Genomic DNA, 25,007 nt, shown 5'->3' with positions numbered 1-25,007 from the left:
TACCATTTTTATGTTGAACAGATCCTTTAAAATAATGAACATATGTGTTTGAATGTCTATGGAATGGTACCAAGAAAAATTCAGATAAGCTAAAATAAGAATATTTATTTTAAAAGATTGATGGTGTTTAGTGGAAAAAGCATGAACTAACAATCCAGAGTTCCAGTCTGAGTTCTCCAAACGGACAGCCAGGTTATCTGTCTGTAAGTAACATCGCTGCTCTGGATCTAAATTTCCCAATCTATAAAATAAGGGTGTGAAGTGAATAACTAAGGTCTGCACAAAATTCTGATTTTAAATCATCTTATTTTATAACTTTCAAAGCACCTTTAGACATACTTTAGACATGCCTCATTTGATTCTCACAATAGACTTGTGACTTTGTGGATTAGGGAGAGAAAATATTACTACAATCTTTCTACCAATTAGGAAACTCAAGTTAGAAAGTTCAAGTCTCCTACCCAGAGTGAGACGGCAAGTTCAAGGTGAGATATAATGAGAAGCCCAGGTCTCCTAGTTTCAGTTTTTTCACTATGTACCAAATGACCTATGGAGTGTGTTGGTGTGTGCCACGTATAGAAAGCTTAGGGTTCTAGATGTGGAATGCAAACACCATGTGAGGAAGGTCACTAATGTCTGAGTAATCATTCAAATGGGGACTAGGAACTAAAAACTCCATCTGCACTGCCTCTTCTGTCCAGGACTTCTTAATCCTCAACCATCAGGAACATGGTGGAGAATTAGAAAGCAAATGTAAAAACAAGCCACCCTAAGTTCCCAACAGCCAAAACGGATGCTACAAAGTTCCTACAGTGATGCTAAGCTCCATGCACTTTACTCAGGAGTCCCTTACTACAGCAGTCCCCAGCCTTTTGTGCACCAGGGACTGGTTTCGTGGAAGACAATTTTTCCACGGACGGGGTGGGTGGGTGGGTGACGGTGCAGGCGGTGACGCGCGGGACGGGGAGGGACGGGGAGCGGCAGATGAAGCTTCGCTCGCTCGCCCACCCCTCACCTCCTGCCATGTGGCCTGGTTCCTAACAGGCCACAAACCGGTTAAGGACCCCTGCCTTATTCACTATTGCTTTTCTAAAACATTTTTGTGCACAGTCAAAACTACATACAATACCAAGTATAGTTTAATGAATAATTATAAAGTGAACGTCTATAAAACCAGCATTCAGGTCATCACTGCCAGTATCCAAGAAGGCCCCTATGTGACCTGCTCTGGTCTTAATTCCCCTCCTTTGCCCTAGAGGTAAGCACTACTCTCACTGTTACAATAACTGCAGTTCTTCATAGTGCGACCACTTAGGTATAGCTCTCTAAGGGCCACAGACTCACAACTTCAGGAGCACCATTCAGGAAGAATTCAAATGGTGTCCCCTCCAGGTAGGCAATGCAGCAGGCCCATAACCCTACACATGTAGCTAGTTTTGCCTGTTTCTGAATCTTATGCAAATAGATCATACTGTAATTCTGTTTGTTACTTGCTTTTTTATTTAGCTCAGCAATGTAGTTCTATGTGGCTGTCGTTTGTTCACTTCCATTGCTGGAGGAAGGCAACTTATTTATCTAATTGACTGCAGATTGACATTTGGGTTGTTCCCAGTTTTTGACTCTTATGAACAATGCTGCTGTATATATTCATGTCCATCGCCCTGGTGCTCAGACGAACAAGAACTTCTCCAGGAAACATACCTAGAAGGAGAACTACTATGACGTGGGGCATGTGTCTTCAGCTTTGCTACATAGTGTCTACAGTTTTTCAAGGTGGCTAAAGCAATTTATAATACTACCAGGTGTGTATGAGAGTTCATTCTGCTCCATGTCTTTGCTGTCTCTTGATTTTGTCTGACATTTTAGTTTATACCAATCTCTTAGATATATGGTTTTAATATGCATTTCCCTCATTACTAACAAAATTCAGCAGTTTTTTGGATTTATGGACGTTTAGATTTCCTCTTTTCTCGACAAGTTTGTTTGCTCTTTTTTTCCTACCGAACTATCTGGATTTTTTTCCTTCTTAATTCGTAGTAGTAATTCTTCATGTATTCTGCAGAATAGTCCTTGGCTGGTTGTAGTTATACCTTCCCTCGTTCTTTTCACTCTTTTATAATGTTTGATGAACTGAAGTTCTTATTTCTAAGGTTGTTGAATTTATAAATCTTTTCCTTTATGGCTAGTATTTTCTGTCTTTAAGAAAGCCTTTCCTGGGCTTCCCTGGTGGTGCAGTGGTTAAGAATCCGCCTGCCAATGCAGGGGGCATGGGTTCGAGCCCTGGTCTGGGAAGATCTCACATGCCACGGAGCAACTAAGCCTGTGTGCCACAACTACTGAGCCTGTGAGCCACAACTACTGAAGCCCGCATGCCTAGAGCCCATGCTCCACAACAAGAGAAGCCACCACAATGAGAAGCCCAGGCACCACAACAAAGAGTGGTCCCGCTCGCCACAACTAGAGAAAGCCCACGCACAGCAACGAAGACCCAACGCAGCCAAAAATAAATAAATTTTTTTTAAAAAAAGTATTTTTGTTTGACTCTAGGAACCAGACATTTAAAAAAGTAAGTAGATTTTTAAACGTCCAAAGATTAAGTACGTGTTTTAAAGCTTACAGCAAGAGTAAGTAAGATCACTTGTAAAGTTAAAATGGAAGTCACATTACTTACGTGGCCCTGTGTTAACTGGGTGAGTTGAGCCATGGTAAGCTTCACCTGTCCTTGCTGGGGGCGAGGGGGCTGTGAGGTTGAAGGCTGTAGACTTGCAGTGGGTGCTCCTGAAGTTAGTCCTTTCTGTGCAGGTGTTGAGGAAACTGTACTAGGGGCAGAGATCGCAGTGGAAACAGGCTGCCCTCTGATGATCTGCGTCACAACCTGTTGAGGAGTACCTATGCAAAGAGCAAAACATTAGAATGCTTCTATGCCCTAAGCAATACTCTGAGTTGAAATGTCGTTTAACGCTTCAGATGAATGTATTCTTCTCAATTTTCAAAAAGACTTACGGGATGCTGACATACTGATGCATTCAGCCATATACCCACACCCAAAGGACCCACCTGGTTGTCAGTGAGCCTGTTTCCACTCAGCTCACTAACAACCACTCTCCCATTCCTGCTCTCTGCAGTAGTCAAAAAATAAAATAAAATAAAAAATAATAATAATGCTCTTCCTATGAATCTAAAGCCAAAATGACAATAGGGAAGATGGAAGAGCCTATGTAAAATGTGCCATTAGGCTGCCTTTCCTTAGGAATATAAATGAAAAGATAATAATTAATTTATGTGATTTTTAAACAAAACATATAGAATCTGGAATATTCTGGGACAATTATATTTATAAATGAGTTTTTGTTACAGCTATCTGCTACTTAGTTGGGAGGAACCAAGAGGGCAAGAACCCCTGTATCCTCAATACTAGAGCAAGGTGCTCAAGTGCTTCCATAGTTACTGCTGAATAAACATCTATAGAATGAATGAAGTTTAACTGAAATGGCTCCATAGTCTTCTAAAAACTTCTGTTTCTCATTTAACCTGATGAAACTAGAAGAAAAAGCAGGTGGTAATTATTTGGCAGCTAATTTTACACTTATAAAATCTGAATTCATTATTAATTCGTAAATATTATATTTCTGAAATTTTGTATTCACTTCCTGTTTTTCCTCATATGTCTACATATATATTTCTGTGTATATTTTTTAAAATGACCGGTGCTTAATATTATTGCATTATGTATAAAATTAAACCTATTTTGACATTTGGAACACTTTCCCTTTTTCTTTTTTTAAATAATACCCTGGTGAAATCCTTGCTTATAAATTTTTATGTGCTTCTAATTATTTCCTTAGAATATACTCCTCCCAAAATTACTGGATTCATAGCAGGAACATAGTATTAAATTGAATTTAGAAAGGTTATACCCATTCATACTCCCATCACCACTGGGTGCCCATTTCACTGAACCCTTTCCAACCCTATCACTAAAGTATCACATTCCAGCAATCAGAAATAGTATGATAGCGTCACAGTGTCTGCATGACTTCAGTTGGTCTACTTTCCTTTGGTATCATGCTCCTAGATTCTGATGGCTTGTAAATATGCTATAGATACTGGCAGTGTAAGTTTTTCATCATTACTCTTTCTTCTCAACTTTACTTGGTTATTGTCCCTTATTCTTCAAGATGAATCAAAAAACAGTGCAGTACATATAGACAAGTGCTTGAAGCTGAGAACTTCTGGACCCCAACACTCTGTCCTTGTACTGCAGTTTGAGGAACAGTTAATGAAAAGTTACTTTCGTTTATCACCTTGTATTTTCTTTTTTCTATCTTTATTGGACTATAATTGCTTTTCAATGTGTTAGTTTCTGCTGTACAACAAAGTGAATCAGCTATATGTATACATACATCCTTATATCACCTTGTATTGATACGGTGTCATCATAAACACAGATGGATAAAAGGGCTGGTATTGACTGATTATATGATGGTCATTCAGATGATTCCCAATATGTACATGTTCAATTATGTTTAGATTATCATCAAAATTCAAAAATTAAAACACTTTTTATTACAACCTGGGAGTGTTCAACTTTGGGAAAGGCTAGCGTGGTGGTAGGAATAGGGATAAGTTGACCTGCACACACTCAGACACACACTACACACATCGATCCACCCTCGACCTCTCTGACCACAACTCCTAAGACTCTTACTGTCTTCACTGGGCCCCACCAGCCTCACTGGCCACCTTGCTTTTCATACGACACACCAGACACACTCATATGTGAAGCTATATATTCACATATGCAAGTCTAAGTATATTACCATTTATCATCCATAAACTTTTCTTCTTTACATTAGTTTTATCTTTCCTTTTAGTTGGCTGCCTAACTGACAGCTATTTTTAAACATGAATAGATACTGAATTTTACCAAGTGTCTCTGTAGCATTAACTGAAATAAGGAATCATACTTTCTTCTCTGGGGTAAATTTTGCTTAGGTATTAGGATATTTCCTTTAAAAAAATACTATGCTATGTTTCATATTAGAATTATGCTAAATTTGTAAAATGAATGGGAAAGAATTTATCTACCCCTTTCCCCTTATGGCCTGCAACTATTTTTTATAAGAAGGAAATTGTTTCCTAACCATTTCAAAGAATTTTATCCATAAAACCATGAGGTCTGGAATTCTTTTTTGTAGGTAACACTATGGCAACTTTCCAAATTTCTTTCCTTGATGTGAGTCATTAAGACTTGAAATTTATAAGCATAGTATATAATTATGCCTTGTTATTCAAACAGATTTAGTTCCTTCTATTTTTATTGCACTTTCTCATTCCTACTTTTTGTAAACTAGCATTTTGTTCCCCTTTCTCTAGACTTGCAAAAAGAAAATGGTTTAATATTTGCCTTTTCTGTCTTATAATCATTACTTATACTTTACTTCCTTCTTCCTGTTTTCATTTAAGACTTGTTTTATATATTTTTCTAACTTCTGGTTAAGATTTAATATGGGTTTTTTTTTTGTCTGTTTTGTTCACCAATGTGTTTCAACTGCCTAGAGTAGGTGCTCAAAAATATTTGTTGAATGAATGAATTTGCCTCTCAGTTCAGCTTTGCAGCCTGGCTTAGCTGCTACTTGATAATCTGTTTGTGATGACACATCTGATGTTTCTTTAACATAAAAGTTACTTTTGAGAACATACGTTTTTAAATTCCAAGCAAGTAAGCATTCTTAGTATACTACCTTAATGTTAATTTCTAGCTTTACTACAAAAAATGTAGCCTATACACATTCTACTTTTCGGAATTCATCAAGGTTTTACCTGTGGCTCATTATAAGACCATTTTCATACAAATAGTTCATAAATATTTAAAACTAATGTGTATTCCTAAAGGTACAGAAGTTGATACAGTCTGTTTCTGGTCTACTATGCTTCTGTTAATCCCTCCTTGATCTCAAATAGTTTTTGCTTTATACACTTCAATGACATCTTATTTAAAGATCCAAGATTGCACCTTCACTGCAATCTATATCTTTAAGCCAAATATAAAGTGACTTTCTTTGTCCTAGTTATTGTTTCTTTAAAATACTGAATTCGACTCTGTTCAGTATTAGTAGGATTATGCATGTCTTCCCTCTGCCTATCCCTTCTTTCTTTTTTTGTCCTTTATTTCATGTGTCTTTGACCATCTTTTTATGTTTTACATTCTCTGGTGATTTGCTTTTAGGAATGTTTCTCATAAATGCACAGTTCGATTTCTTTTTTCACTCAATCTTTACAGGCTTCAACTTTTAATATGGGAGCTTTAACTTATTTACATTAAAAAGGGCAGGCACTGCCTCTGTAATCTTGTTTTATGCTTTCCATTTAAATGCTTCTTAGCCATTTCCTTGATTTTATCTTTTGCCACACAGACTGTTTTCTTTGCTCATTCTCTTTACTCCAATGATCTGAATGTATCTATCTCATTTACTAGAGGTTTTAAGAACATTTTTAACAAGCATACTTGGACCTGCTTTTCTCTTATTGACAATGCCAGAAATGAAACAAAATCTTATGGGTGTATCCCATGATGAATCAGAAATTTAGTATGCTTCGAAATCTTAATTCATATTGGTATTTTCCAGTATGTAGAGTGCCAAATACAGAATATTATAGATTTCCTAGACTGACTCTTTAGATGTAAAATGATAATACTGGATGGATGAATACCTGGCTGTACCATCACAGGTGTTCGAATAATTGCCTTTCCTAGTGTTGACTGTTGGAGTGGTGTTCTAATCACCGTCATACCAGGGCGGATCTGAGGCCCTGTGATTACCTACAAATAACACAAAGGACAATGAATTAAAATGTTTTTAAAAGACTAAAGCATGATGGACTTAGAACAGATATCTTTAAACATTCCATACTGATAAACATGTCTACAGAAATTACAGAAGCTCTTGGACATTACATATTAAATTATATTAAGCATCAGAATAAAGATAGAACTTTGAGGGGAAAAAAAGTAATTTAAATGAGATCGCAAGAAATTCCTTGTCACTGATACCAAGAATAGCCTACAGACTAAAAGGAAGGATACAAGACCCAAGAAAGCTCTGCTCTATAACCACCACAGTTGCTCACAGGAAAATGATGAGTCCTATTTTCCCTGAGCTCCAATCCTTATCTGTAACCTGGAGAACACAGGGGCAAGATCAGAGACCAGAAGTTCTTTCCTAATTTAAAGGAGAGACTACACAGCATATTATTTTCAGTGTTAGGTTTAGAACATTCTCAAGTCTGCAAAACATTAAACTTTTTCCATAATACTAGTGCCAAGGAAATGATGTATCTAATATGTGTGCATATCAGCTGATAGACTAGTTAATGCTGCGGATTATGTTTTCACTCTACTTCTTAGCTGCACAGCACGTCGTTTTCCTGGGTGATCCAGTATTGCCCATTGTTTTCAATAAAGACATTTTCTTTGTAAAATCCTGGAAAGCAATTCTTATGATTCATAAACTATACTAATGTGCTATTAACTAAATGTTAAAAATTAACAGTTCACTTGAAATGTAAGTAACAGATTTTTTTAAAAATCAGTACTTTGTCACAGATTAAGTAAAAGGTAAAGAAAAATTAGAAGCTGGATTAATCCTGGAAGAGGTCATTCTAAAAACTTCAACCAATGTGGTTAACACCAAATAAACCTGTAAAGAACTCTTACTTGGGAAGTGCTTGTAGTTCCTCCAGAGCTTGAGGTATTGGGCCTAATCGTGACTGTTGCTGTCCTGGGCTGGAATGAAGTAAAGGTTTGCTGACTTGTACCTGTACTGGATGGAATGATACCCAGGACTTTCTGCTGTACTTGAACAACGCCTTGAAAAAAAGATGAAGAAGTAATTGATAAACTGCCCCTTTCATAAAACATTAGGTATTGCTTGGTTCCTGAGGAGAAACCAGGTGTGGCGGGGGTTTATAGTGGGCTACATAAAATGTGAGATCCGAAGACTGAAATCAGTGAAAAGGAAATGAAAAATAATGGCAACAGTATGATCTGGCAAATGTGAATTAAAACTCTTCACATTTCCCTTACCTCCTTGCGTTGCTGGCACATTTACAGCGACAATCTTGCTGTTTGCAGGAAGTGGCAGTTTGGTAATTACTTTTCCTGCCATAGTGACTGGATTGCCTGTAATTTGGAACGTCTGACCTGTGCTGGCAATGGTTGTAGCAGATGTGGCAGCTGTGCTGGTGGCTAATGGGGTATAAGACATTTAATAAGCTTCAGATTTAAAATAACCAGCAACGTAGTGACTTCTAGGAAGGCACCAATGCATGAAATGTGGCTCATTTTGTATTTTTAAGAAAACATTCCTCTCCACTCAAAGTAAGTGAACCATGTAAATGCTGAAAGTGAAATAATGTAAGAGAGGAGTTTTGCTAATGTAATATTATGAATATTATCTGTAACAAACCTACTGTTACAGTTTGTTTGCTCAATCAGCTGCAGAAGAAAAATACTTTTCTAAAGAAACATTTCATTTCAGTAGGTAAAGGACTGAAATTTCTTTTTCTTGAATGAAAGCAATCTTTTATTTAATCACAGTTGTGTACCTGAATTTGACTGGCCTTGCTTAACCCAGGTAGCAAAGGTCTGATGAAAGTTCTTGTTCTGCTGGAATGTTACTGTAGCTGGAGATCCAACTTTAGTAGTTAGTACCATTTTAGTGCCAGTTGTAACTGAGCCACTTATGGGGGCCACCATAACTTTCTGTGCTGGAGAGATGGTACTAGTTGTACTGTTTGTTGGGGAAGTAGTGGAAGCTGCAATTACTGTAGGCTTCTGCTGTTCCAATCGTTTCTAGAAAAGTCAGGGAGAGAAATCATGAACCAAAATCGTTCCAAATAAAAACACCATTCTGCATGAAGTCCAGCCACATTTCCTCTCAATCTAAGAAAGTGCACCAAATTTCTAAAATATTTAACTTCTGAAAATATGCCCGTACAAATTTACACTTGAATTTAATTTCTCGAGGGAGGCAACATTTTTATGACTCTAAATCACATATACTTTATTAAAAGCAGTAAGTTTTTGGTAACATAAATTTGAAATGATCAAGTTTTTCCAGTCTGTGCAAAGGTCCAAGCTTTCAGACTGAAAGTGCAAGAGACGTGGGTGATCTTACTGGAGATAGGGATACCTTGCGATTCAGCTGTGGGGTTTAGAACAGACAGACAGCAAATGATGGGACCTGTCATGTTAATTTACCCAATCATAAAGAACATGTCAATATTTAAGTATCACTATTCAAGTTGGCAAACCTGCAATCAAACAAGCTGAAAATAATAAATAATTTTACTAGATTTATATTTTTCAGTTCAAGTATTTTTACAGAAAAATCCTTTAGACTATTTTATACAGAACGGTATAATCGGATCTTTCAGACTATAGTGTTATTAAAGACGATTTGCGTTTCTTTACCCAGAGATTGCTGCCTTTTCCTGACAGCTTATCGACATGACAGTTTAAGTTTACACATGTAAAAACTACAACTTGACCTTTTTGAATTATGGTTTCCTCAGTGTATATGCCCAGTAGTGGGATTGCTGGGTCGTATGGTAGTTCTATTTTTACTTTTTTAAGGAACCTCCATGCTGTTCTCCATAGTGACTGTACCAATTCAGATTCCCACCAGCAGTGCAAGAGTGTTCCCTTTTCTCCACACCCTCTCCAGCATTTATTGTTTCTAGATTTTTTGATGATGGCCATTCTGACTGGTGTGAAGTGATACCTCATTGTCGTTTTGGTTTGCATTTCTCTAATGATTAGTGATGTTGAGCATCCTTTCATGTGTTTGTTGGCAATCTGTATATCTTCTTTGGAGAAATGTCTATTTAGGTCTTCTGCCCATTTTTGGATTGGGTTGTTTATATTTTTGATATTGAGCTGCATGAGCTGCTTGTAAATTTTGGAGATTAATCCTTTGTCAGTTGCTTCGTTTGCAAATATTTTCTCCCATTCTGAGGGTTGTCTTTTCGCCTTGTTTATGGTTTCCTTTGCTGTGCAAAAGCTTTTAAGTTTCATTAGGTCCCATTTGTTTACTTTTGTTTTTATTTCCATTTCTCTAGGAGGTGGGTCAAAAAGGATCTTGCTGTGATTTATGTCACAGGGTGTTCTGCCTATGTTTTCCTCTAAGAGTTTTATAGTGTCTGGCTTTACATTTAGGTCTTTAATCCATTTTGAGTTTATTTTTGTGTATGGTGTTATGGAGTGTTCTAATTTCATTCTTTTACATGTAGCTGTCCAGTTTTCCTGGTTCTGAAGAACCTAGAGGAAGGACAGGAATTAAGATGCAGACATAGAGAATGGACTTGAGGACACGGGGAGGGGGAAGGGTAAGCTGGGACGAAGTGAGAGAGTGGCATGCACATATATATATATATACTACCAAATGTAAAATAGACAGCTAGTGGGAAGCAGCCACACAGCACAGGGAGATCAGCTAAGTGCTTTGTGACCACCTAGAGGGGTGTGATAGGGAGGGTGGGAGGGAGATGCAAGAGGGAGGAGATATGGGATATATGTACATGTATAGCTGGTTCACTTTGTTATAAAGCAGAAACTAACACACCATTGTAAAGCAATTATACTCCAATAAAGATGTTAAAACAAACAAACAAACAAAAAAAACCCGACAGCTGGCACTGACTACAAACCTGGTGGCAAACCCTTTACCCCTTCATTATCTTATTTAATTCTTGGACCAACCCAATAAAGTTGCTGGTACTGTGATTTAAAGATGAGGAAACTGAGACTTAGAGAGGTTGTAAAACTAGCCCAAGGTCACAGAGCTAGTAAATGCTGGAGCTGAGTTGTGTACGAAGATCAAATTCCAATGCTGAACAATTTCTTGCCATCAAACACTGCTCACCAAAGACAGCATACCTAGTCTTTTTACTGTTACTTTTGTATATGTCCTCTATGCCTTAAAATAATGTGAGGTATTTTACATAATTTCTCATTCCTCAGAAGAAAATGAGGGCTTCCCTGGTGGCGCAGTGGTTGAGAATCTGCCTGCCAATGCAGGGGACACGGGTTCGAGCCCTGGTCTGGGAAGATCCCACATGCTGTGGAGCAACTAAGCCCATGTGCCACAACTACTGAGCCTGCACTCTAGAGCCCACAAGCCACAAGTACTGAAGCCCGTGCACCTAGAGCCCGTGCTTCGCAACAAGAGAAGCCACCGCAATGAGAAGCTCGCGCACCGCAACGAAGAGTAGCCCCCACTAGCTGCAAGTAGAGAAAACCTGCACGCAGCAACAAAGACCCAACGTAGTCAAAAATAAATAAATAAATAAATTTATATTTAAAAAAAAAAAGAAGAAAAGGAGCTTAGTTTTGGATTCTTGGAAATGTCATCCAATTGGATCAGTTAAAAAATAAAGGAGGTGGGCTTCCCTGGTGGCGCAGTGGTTGAGAGTCTGCCTGCCGATGCAGGGGACGCGGGCTCGTGCCTCGGTCCGGGAAGATCCCACGTGCCGCGGAGCGGCTGGGCCCGTGAGCCATGGCCGCTAAGCCTACGCGTCCGGAGCCTGTGCTCCGCAACGGGAGAGGCCACAACAGTGAGAGGCCCGCGTACCGCAAAAAAAAAAAAAAAAAAAGAAAAAAAATAAAAATAAATAAAAATAAAGGAGGCAAGAAAAACAAAACAGCTAAACCCATAGTTATTTTCTGGGGCTATGCCTTCAAAAATTGGAAATGTTGACTATGGGAAATATAGCCAATATTTTGTAATAACTGTAAATGGAGTACAACCTTTAAAAATTGTATAAAAATTTTTTAAAAATTACAGGGGGAAAAAATCACAGGTTTGACATGTCCACAAAATCTGCTGGGTTTGTACACATGTTCAAAACAGCAAGTTTGTCATTAAACTCTAGCTGTCATTATTTCTCAATTTTTGCATGGAAAAAAAAGTTTCGATCATCTTCATTGCTAAATTTGGAAAACATTAAAATGAAGATTGACTTGTTTTGAGAAAGATATTTTAAATAAATTTTTTTGTTTGTTTGTTTTTTGTTTTTGTACGCGGGCCTCTCACTGTTGTGGCCTCTCCCATTGCGGAGCACAGGCTCCGGACGTGCAGGCTCAGCGGCCATGGCTCACGCGCCCAGCCACTCCGCGACATGCTGGATCTTCCCGGACCGGGGCACAAACCCATGTCCCCTGCATCGGCAGGCGGACTCTCAACCACTGCACCACCAGGGAAGCCCCTAAATAAAAATTCTGAAGTAATATATAGATTAAGTATATACTGCTCTGTTCAATTAAGCTATATACAGGTGCATGTCCATCACCTCAGAAACTGACACCACAGGAAAAGCAAAGAATACAATGTTCTTGGGGGACTCAGAGAGGTAATACATCACCAAGTTCAGGTTCTGACTTTCAACTGCCAGAGAAAAGCTCATTATCAAATTAAAGAAATTGACCCCCTGGCCCCCCCAAAAAGTAATACCTTGGATTACATTGTAGAGATGACAAAACACATCCATAAAATGAAAAACAAAACAACTAGACAGTCTTTCTATGAGTGGAGAGATAGACATGACAAAATCCAGAAGTGCTGTTATCTCAAACTTTGATCTAAGTGAAGATGACCTATAGTAAACCACTGTAAAATATACAAGAACTTGAAAAAATATTTTATAAAATATGAGGAAAAAGGTAAAACATGAGGAAATGAGTCTGATTTATTTATGTAATATGTAATTTTTAAGTAAGTTATGTGTAACTAAGTTAATGATACCTATTTTATCTATTTCTATTTTATCAATATCCTGAAAGTTTATATATTCAAGTTTGGCTAAAAACTTTCATAGTATCTTCTTATTAGAAGGAAGGGGTAATTATCTTTTATTTGGGTCCCTAAATAGTCAGGCACATATGATACATCACAGTATGGAAATACTAAAGAGACCACAGTAGCCTGATGACCACCAATTACAACAAACTTATACTTTTAGTAGAACTCACTTTTTCATAGACTACAGAGATTTTACGGATTGGAATTTTACAGGAAAAAATTATCTTTAGAAACTACCCTTTGAATTATAAATATAATAAATAAGAGAAATTATACTTCAAACATTGTTCTTGAAATGTGTACACTTTTTGCAAAACCAAAGCTTGGTATATCCACAGAGCTATTTTCAAGTACTGAAATTAAGATATATATGAGATACATGTAAAAATAAAACCACATGAATATAAAATTACTGTGCTTTTAGTGTGCACAAATTTGGCTAAAAATGTCAATTCGCTGCCAGGTGGGACTGGTACCAACTCCCCCACCTGCTGGGCAGCCAATCGCTGCTGTTTGAGATGAGCCTCCATTTGGGCCTTGAAGTCCTCTGCCTTCTTCTGTTCACTAACCTTAGCCTGTTGCTCAACTGCTTGTGCCTTTTCTTTCTCCACTCTGCAGGGAAAGAAAGGAGGAATTTATCAGAAACTACAGGCATACCTCATAGATATTGTGGGTTTGGTTCCAGATCACTGCAATAAAGCAAATGTCGCAATAAAGTGAGTCACATGATTTTTCTGGTTTCCCAGTGCATATAAAAGTGATGCTTACACTATACTGTAGTCTACTAAGTGTGCAATAACATCATGTCTAAAAAAAAAAGTACACACCTTAATTTAAAAAATACTTTATTGCTAAAAAATGCTAATAATCATCTGAGCTTTCAGTGAGTCATAGTAGTAACATCAAAGATCACTGATCATAGATCATCATAACAAATATAATAATAATGAAAAGTTTTGAAATACTGTGAGAATTACCAAAACGTGACACACAGACACAAAGTAAGCAAATGCTGTTGGGGAAATGGCGCCTACAGACTTTCTCAATGCAGAGTTGCCACAAGTCTTCAGCTTGTAAAAACCGCAGTATTTGCGAAGCGCGATAAAATGAGTATGCCTGTATCCTACTAGGCATCTGGCATCTAATATTAAGTGAAATCTGGTTAAGTTCCACATCATACAAAAAGTATAAAATTATTTCAATTTAAAAATAAAATATTTAAATTAAGGTAATTCAAAATTGACAAGTAGATAACTCATAAAAATTAGAAAGAGGACGTTAATAAACGATACACAGGTAGAGAATCAAAAGGTGGAGCAAAATTAGGACATATCGAATAAACTATTAAAGGGGTAATTCTTTAATTCTGAAGTGATAAAAATCTTCAGCATCTGATCACATATAAACCATTTCCTTACCTCTCAGCAAACGCCCTGATCTCCCATAATTCCAACTCTTCCTCTGCTACCCAGGTTTCAATAATAACAGGGCCAGTTTGCTTGGGCGTTTCTGGTCTCTTTGGCCGCAATGCACTCGATCGAAGGCCTTTCCTCTGAGGCGTAGGTGTTTCTTTGGAAAAGAAATCGGAGTATTTTAAGCAATATAGCTTCTAAATTATAGTACTTCTGGCATCTTCTCTTATATCATGAAAAGCAGGGACTGGCAAACATTTTCTTAAAGGGCCAGATGGTAAATACTTTAGACTATGCAGGCCAGATGGTCTCTACTACAACTCCTCAACTCTGTATCATAAAAGGAGCCAAAGACAATACATAAGTCAGAAAGTGTGGCTGTGTTCCAATCAAACTTTATTAACAAAAGCAGATGGTGGGTCAAAGCTCATGGTTTGCTGGCCCCTGATATAAAAGCCCTATTAGCCTTTCCACAGCCTGTTCCCTCTGCCTGGAACACTACTCCTAGCCTCCTTCCCCCTCATTTGACTGGTGCCTAATTCATCCTTCAGACCGCAGTGTGGATACAACCTCCTTAAAGAAGCGTAGCGTGTTCCTCCCAGCTGGGCTGGGTGTCCTTGAAATGTACAACTCTGGCGATCTGTATTTCCCTATCAGGGCACCGAGAAGAGGGACTGGAGACTTACTAATGTAAAGGAGGGATCGGAAACTATTAAGAATAGATATAATCTCCAGTGATAAGATTCTAAAAATAAAAAGTAGGGACAGACAAGCATTGAACCTTCCCGTATGTTCAGGGAAGAGGGAAGCAGTAGAATCACAGGCAAGCAACAGAAGGAAACTGAAACAGCAGCAGGACCTGGATTGTATGAAGTGATACAAGAAAAGAAAAGTGATTCAAGGAGACAGCAGTGGTTTGCATCAACGGCTGTGGAGTCAAGACTGACGACTGGTCAGGAACGCCTTCTTCCATCTGTGTGTCTTTGCCTATCAACTGAGCTGTCTATTCCTGTTCCAGGACATTGTTTTAGTTATACTAATATTTCATCATCTATTAGGGCAGCTACCCCCTTATTGTTACTCTTTTCAAAAAAGCCATTCTCATTTATTCTCCAAGATGAGCTTTTGAGTTGATTCAATCAAGATTCAAAAAATTAAATTTATCCATTTGGGGACAATTAACTTCTATAAAATAGTAAGCTTCTATTTATAGACAGCATCTTCTTTTTACACGTTTCTTCATAGTTGTTCCCCTAAGTATTTTTACTACACAGGTAAAATAAAATTATTTATTTTTGTCTCATTATACATCTTGAATCTGGACACCTTACTGGACTCTTCTTAGTGTTAATAATTTTGATTCTCAAGTATAGAATTATTATACCTTTTCTTTGCTTCCTTTAGAATAGGGTCTGGATTCCATTGTTCTATGTATTTGCCACCTAAGGCCTATCATGTAGGTGTCTATAAATGTTTCCTGAGTAACTCTTTATGCCTCTTAGGTTACTTCTACCCTGAGCACTGAAGTATTACACAATAGCTTGAACCCTTGAGTCAACAAATCTTCACCGACCACTTATGTGTCAGATTCTACAGCAGGTTCCAGGACTACAACCAGACAGACTCAAAGGCTTGAGTCTTGGAGCTGACGGTCTGGTGTCAACCACTGCTCCATATCTTTAATTACTGATAAAAGAGGTATTTGTACCCTTCCTCTGCCTGGTACCATGACTGTAGGCATCACTGTGTGTCTAGTGGAATTTTGCTATGTTTACTGATTAAATATCATTTTAAAAACAGAATAGTTTGTGATGAAAAAGTATTGTTTTCAAAAGTTGAATAAAGAGTTAAAGAAACAATTATAATCAAACTTCAATTCATAAAAGATATGGCTAACAGGTAAATAATAAAAGAAAAGAATTCTTTCTACTCCTTACCTTTTGGTGCTTCTGGAACTCCAATGGGGCAGATGATTTTCCTGATACAATATTCAGATCGAATGCCATAAGGACCAACATCTCGCCTCTTAATTATTTCTGTTGTTGTGATTTCAGTTTCAGATGTTTCTATGGTGATTTAATTCACATAGTATTAATAACCACCCCAAATATTCAGAGAATAAAAAGGTACAACATCTGGTACTTTAAAAAAGAGACTAGGGGCTTCCCTGGTGGTGCAGTGGTTGAGAGTCCGCCTGCCGATGCAGGGGATACGGGTTCGTGCCCCGGTCCGGGAGGATCCCACATGCTGCAGAGCGGCTGGGCCCGTGAGCCATGGCCGCTGAGCCTGTGCGTCCGGAGCCTGTGCTCCGCAACAGGAGAGGCCCGCGTACCGCAAAAAAAAAAAAAAAAAAAGACTAAACCTTTGGAAACATTTGCTTAATGAACAGTTGCAGGACCATCACTAGATTGCAACAATACTGAGTTTCTTCGTCACTGAAAATTTCTCAACTGAGCAAAATGCTGTTTGGGCACAGCTTAGTTCCTGGTGGCAAAATTCGGTCAAAATAATAAAAACTCTAGGAGAGCAGCAGCAAGCACAGGGTTCCAGATGTCCCAATTTAAATGATTTATACTGTGCGGTAAGAAATATCTTTTAAAAATTCACACTGGTTCACACATTAGTGACTACCCTTATAATGTGAAACGCCCCTGCCCGGCCCCCAGGATTTTATAGCATGTGTTGCTAAACTTGACTAAAGCCTTGTTTTTAAAATACTAGCACTATATTTTAATAAATAACAGACATGCTTAAAATGAAGTGAACTGTCAAGAGATTTTTCTCTTTTAAACTTAAATTCGAAAATAAAAAACCGCTACCTGTCCGTGTAGTCCCTCCTCCTGGAGGAGCCTTGGCTGCCATGTCATCCCATCTCAGACTTGCCCACAGTAACCTCAACATAAGACTCACTCCAGCTAAGGACTTCACAGTCTGAAGTCTATACCTGAAAGAAAAACCCAAGAAAAACGATGTATGTATACACACACACACACACACACACACACTCTCTCTCTCTCTCTCTCTCTCTCTCTCTCTCCTAAACTGAAGGATTGTTTTTTGTCCTCATTGTGACTTCAATATTTATCATATGGCTTTATAAGCACTTTGGTTATTATATGTCCCTTAATAAAAGAACTTTTTTGTTCCCAGGCATGACATGCATCTAACAATTCACAAAGGGGCTGTAGTTACCTCAAATGCCATATAAGTATGTAAAACAAAGCATATTTCATTGTAAGACTGATATGGCAACAATTTACAAAGATTTTATAAATTTAGCCTAATTCTAAAAATATGTGTTAGAAAAATTATGAATGAGAGCATATATGGAGAAATAAATAATTGTGTGACAATGTGATAAGTGATCTGAAGAAGAATAAAATCTTAACTGATTTTTGCTGAAACAAACTGAAAATGTTTCAATTTTCTCAAAAAGCAAAACAAAAAGACCTCACAAATCCAATAAGACCTTTCCAGATGGACAGAAATTTTGTACTGAAATGGTGGTTCTGCAAAACACAAAGTACTGGATGATGAATGCTGCTAATACTAACGATACTTTAACAACATCGGTGTAGTTTTAGAATCCTATGATACAATGAATAATACTAGTCAGGAGACAAAGGAATCTCTGTGTTCAGGTTTTTTCTAAACACTGTATACAAAGTTATTGAACGTATTAGATATTCTTTTAAAAATAATATTAAAAACACATTTCAGAATGAATTTACAACTGCAATGAACATCATGTCTTAAAATGGAGTTAACCATAGAACATTTTAAAGCAGCCCTAGGCTGTCAATTCTCTATTAGTGGTTTTGTATAATTAAATATTTTATTGACGTTTCCACATACTTAAATGAATATACTGATTGATTGTACTATAGGGAAAGCCTATGAAACGAAATAATTTCCTCCTCTAATAGAGGTATACAAGGTAAGTCTTAGACAATTTATATTTGAAAAACAATGCTTTCTATTCTTAACGTTAAGTTAGAAAAGCAAACAACATGAGAAAGAGAAAGCTCTAGCCAAAAAGTTGCTGCAACTTCTTAATTTCCCCTCTCCAGCTGTGACACCATTATTTTCTTTGTTGTGCTATCACCCTGTGAATCCTCTGACCTGGACAAAGGGTTCTTAAATTAGAGGGCAAATGTTAATCAGTGCAAGGATGTCCTTAGAGGGGGAAAGTGTCTGTCACTTTCAGATCACACCCTAAAGAAATGCCTAGGGAACTTTGGACTCATGGGAGAAAACAAATGAATATTTATTTGGAAAGAGAGTTGTTTCTCATTTTCTCTCTTCTTCCTCCAATCACTCTCAACAAACAACAACTTGAAAGCTTCTCCATTTTACAATGGAAACACCACCAGGTGGGGAACACATCTCATGCATTAGAGCGTGTCCATTCATTTATTCATTCAAAAAATACTTGAGTTTCTTCTATGTGTTAAACTAAGTGAAAGGAGCTGGGGACACAGAAGTGAATTATAATGTCTTCCTGCATCCTCAGGAGCTGTAACAGAGGAAAGCACAAGGGAGTGGTACCTGATTGGGCCCAGGGATGGGGATGAGAGCTTTGCTGGAGCCTCAGAGGACAAGGGTGAGGGGGCGGCTGACCAAAGGCAAGGGGGCACACATGCGCTGAGGAGGAAGGTGTACAAAAGCACACACTTCTTCCTGAAAACCACATCCGGTGTACTCTGGCTGGAGGGAAGGGGTGTGAAGGTGCAGCGAGAGATGAAGCTGGCACGAGAGAAGAAGGCAGAAGCCAAAATGTGCTGCACCGAATGGAAGGATTAAAGAGTGTCAGCGGCCGTCTATACGGAGATCTCTGCAATGCAGCCAGTTCTGCATGGGTTATAAAGGGGAGTACTTCTCATAGACGTGGTGGACAGGTGACAAACGCTTTCCCCTTCCCAGCCCTGTGGTGGTTAACACATCCGCTTTAAATGCCTGCTCAGCTCAGTCAGAACATTCACAGGATAGATCTGCATTTTAGGAGGATCCTTCTGACAGCACCATGGAGAAAACTACTGGTTCAAAGTGATCATGAAACACAGAATCAGGGCCTGGGGAAAAGGGAGTAAGGGAATGGACAGTGTGGAGGGAAAAAGAGGCCCTAATGAGTCAATGAGACAAGTTTCACTTTTTCAGTACTGCTCAGCCTTAATGTTAAATTTAATAAAGACCAAACATGCGCCTTTGGCATTCTTAGCACCTACTCTAAGCATCAGACATATTTTATTCAAGTGTGAGTAGAAAAATGCATTTCACATGCATGGTTTTTATAGCGATACCTTTTTTAAAAATGCATTCTAAAGTCAAGAATAATTTACATTTTTACCCATGCCTCCGTTAGATAGAAGGGATTATGTTTCTCTCAACCTCAGCAAATTAAGACGTTAGCATATATCTGAAGGCAGTATCTGTTTAAAACATACAGGAAGGTACTTCCTTCCATTAAAAAATGAGAAATTAACTAAACAGATAAAAACTGTGCCCCCAGTGCATATTAAAACATAACAATACAAGGTTTCTGAAACCCAGCCGTGCAGAAAAGGGCCCTGGGCAACACGTGAACAGAACTGGTTCAGAGAAAAGTGCTTCGCAGTCAAGCCTACCTTCCATTTACAGAATAGAAAAGAGCAGAAAGGTCGGCCTCCACAACTGCCAGGTCACTTTAATTAAAGTATTTGTACATAGTAACTTTTCCAGTGGGAAAGAAGTTACCTGCAGGACAGTCAAGGATACATTTTGGGACCGCTCTCAATGAAGAAAGCAGAAAAGTGCAGAGTAATCCTACAAATCCATGAACTGTAATGAAGAGTTCCTTGATTCCCTGCAGGATTCTGCAAATCCTTCATTGCAGGCCCTGCAGAGAAATTGTACTTTTCAGCTGTCTCTATTGAATGTGTCATGGAGTGATGATATTTTAATTCAAATCAAAAGATGAGTTATTAAAAACTTGGTCAAACCAACTATGACTGGTCATATTAATTAATTCCTTTATAGAGAGTACTCATTTACAGTCTTTTTTTTTTTTAATACTAGCTAATTGTAATATAAAGAAAACAAGAAAAGTATGATTTCAACTTAAAGGAACCATACTAAAGACACACAGAAATGAAGCCTGAAGTGAAATGGAGTCTGCTCAGGAAACTGCTGACATCATGAACTTGAGGATCCTAGCGAAATCTCACTGCAAACAAGACCGTTCCTAGTTTCTGAGCATGTCCCACAGAACTCTTATGCTTTCAATGTTCATGTTCCATCCTTTTCAATTTTAAGGGTGAAAAGATAAAAAGACAAGGACATGGAAAAGCACAAAGCAAGGACAAATACGTGAAATGTGATATAGAAGATAAAGTACTGGACTGGGATTTAGGAAAACCAGGCACTATTCCTAACTCAGTCCCTCTGGGACCAGAGGCAAATTATTATGCATCTAAAAAAGATATGAATTTCTAAGATCCTTTCCCAATTTAAAACTACATGATCTTACAACTGCCAACTCTACGTACTTATAATTTATCCCCAAAGCTTAATGCCCAGAAACTTTTAAATTAAGACTATTTCTGGGTTTAAAGAAACTCCCTAAGACATCTCAGACTACCTTTTCTCACATAAATAACAGAGAACTCCAAAACAAATGCCTATCATGCAAACAAATTACATCAAGAAGATTTCCTACATTATGATGAACCTTGTGTGATTTACAGGCATGTTTCCTATGTCTTATGTTTTTATGAATTACCTAATAGAAATAAAATACAAACATTCCAGAAAGTTGGTGATTATCCAATTCTGTGATTATCTCACTCCCAAAGCAAACACATGGCAATAACTTGGGAGGTTAGACCAACAACTATGTTTGACACATTTCTTTTGTCTTGTGAAAAGTGAAGCTGAATTTCATTTTAAAGGATTCCCTTACATTTTCAGTCTTTAAACATTTTTCCCTAAGTAAACTTTAGTACCCACCAGCTGGCCGAGTTAAAACCTCTCTGTATCTTATTTCCATTACTAACTTTGCCCATTAAATATATATTTCCCTGTCTTATTTCTGTTATCTCATAAATGAGATATTTTTATTAGATAATTCTTTAAAAACTTTCTCCCTCCCCCAAATGCATTTTAAAGTACATACCTCCAAGTGATACCAAAGGTTGGTCTAGGAGAAGGATATGGCCATATATCCAAGGCAGGTTTTGCATTATAATTAAAATAAGGGACTTCTCGGATTCCTCCTTTTCTGGCCAATTTTTTTAGGTCATCATTGGGCAAAACAAATATGCTCTTCTTGCTGCTCTTGGTGATGAACTTTCTGTACGATGGCAGAGCTGTACCTGAACGAGTCTTCTTGGGTCTTGAAAACTTCATGAGTTTCACTTTGTCTCTTGTGGAATATTCTTTGCTCACGGTCATAGATGTTACCAGAGTGCCTCCTGCGGTGGTCAGTGAGTCTGTCACTGTCGTGGTGACCACAGTTTTGCTCTGCTCCTTCACAGAGATTATGTCCACACTGCTGCCTGTGGAGGGCGTGGAAAGCTTTGTTACCGTTGTAGTGGTGGTTGTAACAGTGGACTTGGCACAATTTTCTGTGGAAGAGACCACAGTCTGCTTATCAACTTTTGCTACCTTAATTACGGTTTTTGATTCTGTGGCTACTGTGGACGTCATGGTGGTGACTTCTGTGATGACTGTTTTTCTTTTAGATTCTCCATTGACATTTTCATCTTTGTTGGTGGGCGGGCCATTTTCATCAATAAAATCATTACTGAAGTTAGAGTCCTCTCCAGAAGTAACAGGAGACGAAGTAACTTTCTTAACTTCGCAGGTTTCAATTTCCATGTCTTCTTCCTGATTGGCTGAACTGCTGCTTTCTGGACAAGATGGTAGAGGCGTGGTAGCTTGGGTACCCTCAGACTGTTTGGTTGATGGCAGGGTCTCTAGGCGATCTTGGTCGTCGCCTTCAGTATCCGAAGACCTCAGTAAACATGATTTTGTTTCCAAGTTGTTTTTTTCATTAAAATCTTCCATGATGACATCACCATTCATGAATGGCTTTACAGCAGATTCTTTAACAGTCAAAGACTTAATATCATTTTCAGGAATTATTTTATTTATATTATTAACCTTTGGTTCAATGTCACAACTTCCTACTTTACTCTCAGAAATGTCTTTCAAGCATTCACCTTTCAAATATACTTTAGGTTTATTATCTTTTCCATTTATTTGAAAGGTACTTGCTTTCTGTCCTTTCTTTTCAGACTCTCGGTTTTCATTATTCTTTTTGTCAGTGACACTTTTCAGATTGATTTGATCGATACATTTATTAAGTGGTCTCTCCTCTAATTTCTGATCTTGACTTGTTTTTTTACCATTTGCTTCATTTACCTTAGCCTGCAGCCTGTCGCCACAGTTTCCAGTGGTCTTATCTGAAACAAACTCATGTTTCAATGGTTCTAAGCCTTCACTACCTTGTTCTTGAGTTATTAACTGTTCAGAAATACTTTCATTGCTATTCTGAACAATCATATCTTCTTCACTGCTGTCTTGAATAGACATAGTATCAGAACTATTTTCCAAAGTGCTATTATATTCAGAATCACATCCCAATTTTCCTTCAAAGTCTATTGCTTTTGACAGAGATGGGATATCTCTATCATCAGTACTTTTAGGTACTGATGGAAGTAAAGGGCTCTGGGAAGGAGACACAATGGTGTCATTATCTTCCTGTATGAGTGGTTTTTTGTTCTTATAGATCAAAGTACCAATTTCACCTGCACTGGCTAGTTTAGCGTCATCAATGAGAAAATCACTTCCCTTTGTTTTAATCTTACTGGGCTCCTGGCCTTTACTGGCAGGGTCAGAGAGACTCTCATTTACGTCATTTCGAACAGAATTTTGTTTCTGACAGTTTGTCTCTGCGCTCTGAATGGAGGCATCATCTAGCATTTGATCTTTTGAATAAAGTTTGTTTGTTGTATGATCAGGATCACTGATTCCAAGAATTGAGGAATCATTTTGTGAACATCCCCGAATCAAGTCTTCAGATTTATCGTTACTTGCATTAGAGCTCTGTTCTTGTGTAAGCAAGTCACTTTGACACCCTTCTTTTACTTTTGTTATTACTGGTGATTCAGACAGACTTTTCGAAGAACTTGTGCAGGTCTTTCCTATACCCTTAATTCCACCCTCCAACTTCATTTTCTCGTGGCGTTGTTTTTCTTCCAGTGTAAACTGTTTAATTCTCCTTTCAAGAAGTCCATCTAGTTTGGATGATTTGATTTTCTTTTTATAACTAGTCCTTAGATGAAAACCCTCACTGACATTGACCACATCTACTTGAGAACTTTCCTGACAATTTATATGTGACTCTGTTTTCACATCATCATCTATTTCCATTGGTTCTTCCTTAAAGGATTTATCATTGTCAGAGTCTAAAACTTCTTTTACATCTGTGAAACAAAGACATTTATATAAATGTAATTTTTAGTCTGAAATGTGGAATTCATGATAATATTTTCACTTTAAAAAATACCAGTTTTTATGATTTTTACTCAAAACCTTAACTATAAATAGCTATATATTTAAAAGTTCCTGATATGATTAAAATAGGTCAATGGACAGGGCTAAACTTTATAAAAGGTTAAAAAACACATACATTCCAAATATTTAAATATTCTGATTCCTAGTATCTAAAAATGATGGAATGCCACAAGGAAAAATAACTTAGTATGTGATAGCTATTGCATATACCAGTACCTTCACATGAGATTTTGTACAGAGTATTTTATGGTTATTTTATGGTTATAAAACATGTTAAGCCTCATGCATTATCTAACTTATCTAGTTTTTAAAAAAACAACTTTTCACAAAAGTCAATGTAAGTTCCTGAAAAGGCTGAACATAGAGTTATCTCTTGATCCAGCAATTCCACCCCTACGTATTTACCCAAGAGAAATGAAAACATATGTCCATATAAAAACTTGTACATGAATGTTCATATTTCCATTATTCTTAATAGCCAAAAAGAAACAACCCAAATGTCCACCATGAATGGATAAACACAACATGACGTATCCATACAATAGAATATCATTTGTAAATAAAAGGGAATGAAGTATTGATACATGCTACAACATGGATGAAATCTGAAAACATGCTAAGTGAAAGAAGCCAGACACAAAGGACCACATACTACCTGATTCCATTTATATGGAATGTCCAAAACAGGCAAATCCATAGAGACAGAAAGTAGATTGGGATTTAGGGAGGACTGACTGCTAGTGGGTATGAGGTTTCTTTTCGGGTGATGAAAAATGTTCTAAAATTGAGTATGGTGATAGATGAACAACTCTGTGAATATAGTAAAAACTACTGAATTGTACACTATAAGTGGGTGAGTTATATGGCATATGAATCATGTTTCAATAATGCTATTATCAAAGAGACATTGCAGTACCTTTCCTGCTGTGCGAACTAGATCCAGTGCTTTCTTATCACCCCCAGGCTGCCCTCCACACTTTTCTCTCCTTACCTTGGTCCTTCTTCTCAGTAACCTTTGAAATGTCCATTTCACTTTGGTCTGCTCCTTTTGTAGCATCTGAATCTTTTACCTCGCCTTTCTCAGAATCAGACTCTGTTTTTATTTTTTTTGGACTTCGTGGACTTTTTCTTCTATCTGATTCATCCATATTTTCATCCATATTATTTTTAGCTAAAAAAA

The 25,007-nt window shown here is 37.7% G+C and overlaps 1 protein-coding gene across 8 annotated transcripts in view; it reads right to left on the bottom strand.

Annotated features, from left to right (window-relative positions):
* Positions 1–25,007, bottom strand: part of BPTF (bromodomain PHD finger transcription factor) — a 140,725-nt gene that overhangs the window by 33,088 nt on the left and 82,630 nt on the right. For 6 of the 8 annotated variants that reach the window (XM_059996873.1, XM_059996878.1, XM_069540074.1 and 3 more), the window contains 10 exons: positions 24,819–24,998; positions 21,423–23,736; positions 17,092–17,216; positions 16,210–16,338; positions 14,279–14,429; positions 13,430–13,472; positions 8,608–8,854; positions 7,718–7,869; positions 6,715–6,823; positions 2,672–2,889 (listed from right to left, as the gene is read on the bottom strand). In XM_059996873.1, coding sequence (XP_059852856.1) covers positions 2,672–2,889; positions 6,715–6,823; positions 7,718–7,869; positions 8,608–8,854; positions 13,430–13,472; positions 14,279–14,429; positions 16,210–16,338; positions 17,092–17,216; positions 21,423–23,736; positions 24,819–24,998 — 3,668 coding nt within the window. Of the gene's footprint in view, positions 1–2,671; positions 2,890–6,714; positions 6,824–7,717; positions 7,870–8,086; positions 8,249–8,607; positions 8,855–13,348; positions 13,473–14,278; positions 14,430–16,209; positions 16,339–17,091; positions 17,217–21,422; positions 23,737–24,818; positions 24,999–25,007 lie in introns of all 8 variants that reach the window. The other 2 variants (XM_059996866.1, XM_059996874.1) reach the window with 1 other exon arrangement.

This window comes from Delphinus delphis, chromosome 19 (assembly GCF_949987515.2).
Source record: "Delphinus delphis chromosome 19, mDelDel1.2, whole genome shotgun sequence".
Classification (NCBI taxonomy): Eukaryota; Metazoa; Chordata; class Mammalia; order Artiodactyla; family Delphinidae; genus Delphinus; species Delphinus delphis.
This window is presented reverse-complemented; position numbering and strand designations above follow the sequence as displayed.